We start from the raw sequence: 6,174 nt of genomic DNA, 5'->3' as shown, positions 1-6,174 counted from the left end.
TCCGGATCTTTATCTTCAACCCTTGGTACTTCTCCAGTTTTTCGTGTTCCAGTTTTTCGTGTTCCATCAGCTGGAAGTCCCACATGATCTTTGCTCTTTCATTCTCCACCACCTGCAGAGGTATCTCCCACTTTGGCTTGGGGGCGTTTAACCCATAGGCTACTCAATGCAGATGTTCCTGGACACTATAATCCCTACCTGGTTGTGTTGCTCTATGTATTCTCTATGTGCTGGATTGTCTCCAGGGCATCTTTGCACTGTCTGCAGCTGGGGTCTTGTCTGGTGTGGCAAACTCTGGCGTCTATCACCCACGTGCTTTTGTGCTACCATGAATCAAAGCGTGACACGAGATGGTGTAATGCTCGGCTATCGCCGCCAGGTGACACTCTTGCCTTCTCTTAACTTACATCATCGTTGTCTGTCAAGACACCTGTTTCTGAACCATGGTAGCCTAAGTATTTTCTCCTGAAAAAATTGTGTTACCTGTGTTTTTACCAATATATAATGTTTCTTTGCTGATGTTTCAACATTAAGTTCATATTGCATAATACAGATCACGCATCGCTTGTCGTTTCCATGAGTTTCCAGATACCTTAAAATAAATAAAGAACACATTCAAACATAAATCTACAACAGCTAGAATGAAACCTGGACCGCACTGAACTTTAACCAATTCTTGCTGTAGATTCTGAAATAGTAGAACTGGTGCTTCTGAACTTCTTCCGATCGGTGAGTTGCGTCCTTTTTTTTTTTTCTTTTTTTTTTGTTTTTGTTTTTTCTGGACCGACCTGACCTACAGTTAAGGATTAAGCTCATGGGGTCGTCTGATTGTACATTTTATGACAATACAACTATTTGGTATCTCTATGTGCTATGTGTAGTGGACAAAAGAATGACACGCTGCTGAGCTCCTTGTCTGTTTGGGTTGCAGTTTTCGCTTTATTGTAGTAACAGCGAGCAAACCCGCGCTCTCCCAGAGTTAATTAAAACGCCCCCCTGATTGGACGGGCAGATAATCCCGGCGGGCCGTGCGCTCCTACTAAAGGCTGATTTATGGTTCCGCGTTACACCAACGCAGAGCCTACGGCGTAAAGTACGCGGCGACGCGTACCCTACGCCGTAGGCTACACGGCTCTGCGTCGATTTAACGCGCACCATAATACTTGTGAGCAGGGCAGCGCTCCAGTCACAATCTGCCCAAGGCGAGGGAGGGCAAGAGAAGACGAGCGAGAGGAAAACTAACTGCACAAAGGGGATACAAGCGCTCTGGTCTCACTGAGCACAATTAGAGAAGTGTTGGTGAACGTGGGCTATGTGCGCAACAAGGGGGAGCACAAGTGTACAGGGGAGGTGAACGCATGTAGAGGCTCAGCTTCACACTCAGCCTCTTTCCTGAAGAGTCACAGCAACTACAGACGAGAAGAGTGAGAGGAAGTCCCAGAAAAAAAGGAACTCAAAGCAAAAGGTTGGATAAAAGGGAAAGAAAGACTTTTCCTGGTCTGAACCTTAATTGCTCTGGAAGAAAAAAATGAATGCCAGCGAAGAGAACCTGCTGAAGTCCATCAGCAACGACGCGCTGCTGGACCTGACGCAGCGCTACGGCCAGTCCGCCTTCGCGTTCGGAGCCGGCCACGGCGCCGGCTGCAGCCCCCCCGGCCGGTACCCGCTCACGCCGGCCAACGACTTCCTCTCCGGACAGACCCAGAAGTCCAACGAGAGCGGAGGTGAGCACACGACCGACGACGAGGACGGCTTCGACTCGCTGGAGTCCCGGAAGAGGGGCTCCTCTTTTGGGGACGACAAGCCCGGAGGCGCGCTGGCCAAGAAGACCAAGGAGCAGCGCTCCCTGCGGCTCAGCATCAACGCCCGGGAGAGGAGGAGGATGCACGACCTCAACGACGCCCTGGACGGCCTGCGCGCCGTTATCCCCTACGCACACAGCCCCTCGGTGAGAAAACTCTCCAAAATAGCCACTCTCCTCTTGGCCAAGAACTATATCCTCATGCAGGCTCAGGCTCTGGAGGAGATGAGGCGGCTGGTGGCGTATCTGAACCAGGGACAGAGCATCACTTCGCCCATCCCAGCCGCGCTGGCGCCGTTCGGACAGGCGGCCGTCTACCCCTTCTCCAGTTCCGCGCTCGCCACTTGTGCCGAAAAGTGCACCACTTATTCCGGGACACCGTCGAGTCTCTTCAAACACTGCAACGATAAGCCTTGATTTGGTTTAACTCTCTTTCCTGAACTTTTACCTGTACCCCATGTCAGTCTCTCTCTCTCTCTCTCGCTCTCTCCCATTCTAGCTATTTTTTAAACAATAATTCTGTGGGAAATGATTTTAGTCTAATGCATTAATCTTACAGTATGGTTAATTAATCATAGTGCAGGGTTCCATCCAGATTTAACAAAACGCTATAGAAAACGAACTGTTTTAGGCCTTCTTGTAAGATGACGTTCCCTTTACTGTGGCACTCGTGCATTAAAGACTCTAAAGGCCATGACAAAATTATGAGTTTGACAACATTTTGGGAAGCTTCTGTTATCATTTGTAAACTATGCAACATTCAGTAACAACACGAAAAACAAATGCCAGAATTGCGACCTAATCTTGACATTTATACTTGATTCTCAAGACTGACCATGATCCTATGTGGAAAGAAAAAAACTCTGATGTGATGTTATATTTTCTGATACAACGTGTTTGTTTTTATTTATTGCACATCTCACATGATTGTATTGTACAACTTTGAAGAATCTCTTGCTTCAATCCTGGTTGTGGTATGGTGACATTACAGCAGCCTATTAACTGAAGAAGCGTTCTGGTTGTGTTGCAACATGGATTTCATATATTGTTTGTATGTATTTATAATTAAAAAAAACATGTATATGCTGGAATTCTTTTTTCTCTCTCTTTCAACAACTATTTCACACCTTTAAAATCACTTCATATAAAACGCACAATGCATAAGGAAGACAACTTAAAGTGAGAGTCATTATCACGTAATTGATCTCATTTAGGAACAAATATAACAAACACATATATTTTGCTTACGAGTATGATATAGTTCATGTAAATAGTCATGAAAAAAGTAAGAAAATAAAGTCAAATAGGTATGTATCAAGCTGGTAAAATGTGTGCCAGTTCTCATCGTCCTAGAACTCGTCCTAAAAAAAAAAAGAAAAAACAGCGCTTCGGCAACTTTCTTTTCGGAGCTGATCAGCCTCTGATAAGAGGAGATGGGTCTAAACGAGCTCGCTGGGGCTGGTGGGGCCCGTTTGCCACGCAGTGGGGTCGGTGGCGCTGACGGGAAGGGCGCAAACGCCGCCCGGGGCACCTACGACCTGTCTCTGGGTATTTGGGTGATTGCAGGCTTCCATGGCGGCTTTTTTTCTACACTGGACAGCTATTAACACGATTTCTGCTCCTGTCTCTTTAGAAGACTTAATTCAGTGAACGTTACAGGGACACGTTTCCTCTGCAGGTTAGACTGCGAGTGTTGAGAGAGAATAAACGGCACACAAGTTGTACTGTAGTTTGTGCGTGAAGCGGACATGTATTATACTTTTACATATTCTCTTATCCGAAAACGAACACCTTTACTCAGAAAATGACAGTTGGACGACCTCCACTCACAATAATGTTGAGAGTAATAGTGATATTGGGTCTATTTTTTTTTCTATTTTTGTATATCTTTACTTGTTATAAAACACTGATGCTCGGTGCAACAAATTAACAACAAATAGAGATAACGTTTTCCTATTTACACCTATTTACACACAAGCAATTTAAAAAAATAATTTATATAACATTGATTAGATTGTTGAATATGCTGGTCATTGATATATTTTGTGATCAACAATAATTCAGATTTTGCACTTAATTAGAAGAGTTAAACCAAAATAAAACATATTTATAGTCTCACATGCAAATGCTCTGCCTTTGTGGACATGTTCAAATTCATTTGATATTTGTCTTCATTCTAAACTGAGCTACAAAACACAACACATGCATTTACATTAGGCAAGTCTGTTTGTGCAAGTCATGAGTTGACTAAGTGATTCACTCCAGTCTCTTTTTTACAATTTAAATACATGTCACAACAACGGGACACCCATGGCATCTTAAATTGGCCCCTCTGACGACACATGCCTCCTCTGAGGGCCCATAAGACAGCGAAGAGAGCAGGGATGAAATGTGACAAACGCTGGCAATGATGTGAGGACCCAGGGTCTGTGCTTCACCAGTTTCTATACAGCCTATAATTGCCACCAGTGAGACAGTTTCTTTCCCATAAGATGCTTGGGTGGTCACTTCTTCCTATAGGTTGATGATGTTGATCGGTTCAGATATTTATTTTATTGTGTCAGTGTATTATCTAAGTGGCTGTGAGTGTGCATGGTGGCAGAGTGATTTATGGATACAATGTGACAGATTTGGGATTTTTCTGTTTGCATGGTAGAGCTTCCTGACCGTTTAATCAGACAGAAATGGCTGGTATGTTAACAGAATAGATAATGAGGACAATTTTATATAAGACATAAGGTATGTAGGTCATGTTTTTAATTTTTTTTTATACTTAACATTTTGTTTTACTTAATAATTACAGCTGAAGTAGTATGAGATGCCCAGTGTGTTAGTATGTGTGGGGACTGTAAATTTTATTTGCAAGAAGAAAGACGTAAATCGTACAATTTTTACTAGCTCAGTGTTCTGAGAAAATGCCATTTGAGTTTGAGTGTAATGATCAGGTAAATATAAATGTGTCTTAATGATCAGAAATTTAGTGAATTCTGTAATGTCTGGTTTAATAATGTATATTTTTTTAAAAAGGCATTTAAAACGTTTTTGAGAAAATCAGTGTGGCAAAATTATGAGGAAAAAAAGCACTGGAATACTGCAAACCTTTCAGTGTGACCTAAATGTTTTAATGTATAATACAAGTCTGCCATATTTAAAGCTGCTGAGAAGACTATAACAAAGGAACAATGAAAAAAAAAGTTATAATTAAAAGCTGATATGAGAGAAAAACAGTTAAGTTTGCTTAATTAATGTAACATATCACTAACTGGTCTGAGGTACTGTGGAAACATCTCAAATGGGGATCATACAAAATATAAATTTTCACTGGCATCATTACTTGCCACAAAATCTTTTCAAATTGTTAGATGATTAGATTCATCTGTAGTTATCTTATGTTGATACTGAGCGGTAGCTGACTTTTGTTCAACAGCTTTATAAACGTAAGCTTTATAAAACATTAACTTGCACTTAAATTCAGTGATAAACGGTATTACCAGAAGATTTATAAACATGTTAAGCATGACAGAAAGCATAAATCATGTGAGACAGCATTAAGTACTTTTATAGACGGACATCCTGTTGCCTGTTCTCACCTTTTGTCTCTTGCTGGCAGTGTTTTTATACAGACAAACACCCTGCACTAGCGTCAGCGCTGTGCCACACTCACGACAGCCCAGTGTGGTGCAGGAGTCCGGACAGACTGTGTGATGTCTGTAAACATTTGTGTTTGCTCCCAGTGGGATAGAAAGGGAGTTATTTCATTAGCATGGCTCGGAGCTTTGAGGTATGTTTGTGTGCTTTTTTCCAACCCGATGGTAGGGTACTAAAACCATATGCCCTTAAGTATGTACCTCTGCCTAATGCATCTGACAGCGCTGTTTTCTCTAATTAAGTTCTCTTCATCTGCAAAGCGCTTGTGTCTGTTGCACATTGCAAAACTCCATCTCTCTCACATACAGACTGCTCTTACAACACGGGCCTTGAAGGAAAACGAACATACTTCAACTTTGATTATGCTTACAGTGGGGGACCGAGGGGTTTATGAAATAATAGAGACATTTTCTTTAGTACTAAATTACTCACTGAAGCACTGTTGACACTTTGGATACAAAGTGGCATGAACACTTCATTAGTTATCATTTTGCGGGGGGGGGGGGGGGGGGGGGGGGGGGGGGCTCATTGGAGAGCGTTTTTGAGATCAGCACATGGCCTATAAGTTGTTTGTGAGAGAGGTGGTAAAGTGAAGGAATGATATACAAATGAAGAGAGGGTCTGCTGAAGAGAATGCTGGCAGATAAGGTGGTGTGCCCCCCCCCCCCCCCCCCAAAATCCTTGCACCATGGACCCCCCACAACTTCTCTGCTTCATCGTGACGT

The 6,174-nt window shown here is 42.8% G+C and overlaps 1 protein-coding gene across 1 annotated transcript; it reads left to right on the top strand.

Annotated features, from left to right (window-relative positions):
- The first annotated feature begins 1,204 nt into the window (after positions 1 to 1,204).
- On the top strand, positions 1,205 to 2,885 carry bhlhe23 (basic helix-loop-helix family, member e23). Its single transcript, XM_061734835.1, has one exon. The coding sequence runs from the start codon at positions 1,529 to 1,531 to the stop codon at positions 2,216 to 2,218; it is 690 nt and encodes a 229-aa protein (XP_061590819.1). The 5' UTR covers positions 1,205 to 1,528; the 3' UTR covers positions 2,219 to 2,885.
- The last annotated feature ends 3,289 nt before the right edge of the window (positions 2,886 to 6,174 follow it).

Source organism: Cololabis saira, chromosome 12 (genome assembly GCF_033807715.1).
Source record: "Cololabis saira isolate AMF1-May2022 chromosome 12, fColSai1.1, whole genome shotgun sequence".
Classification (NCBI taxonomy): domain Eukaryota; kingdom Metazoa; phylum Chordata; class Actinopteri; order Beloniformes; family Belonidae; genus Cololabis; species Cololabis saira.
The sequence above is the reverse complement of the archived record's forward strand: the minus strand, read 5'-3'. Positions and strand labels throughout refer to the sequence as shown.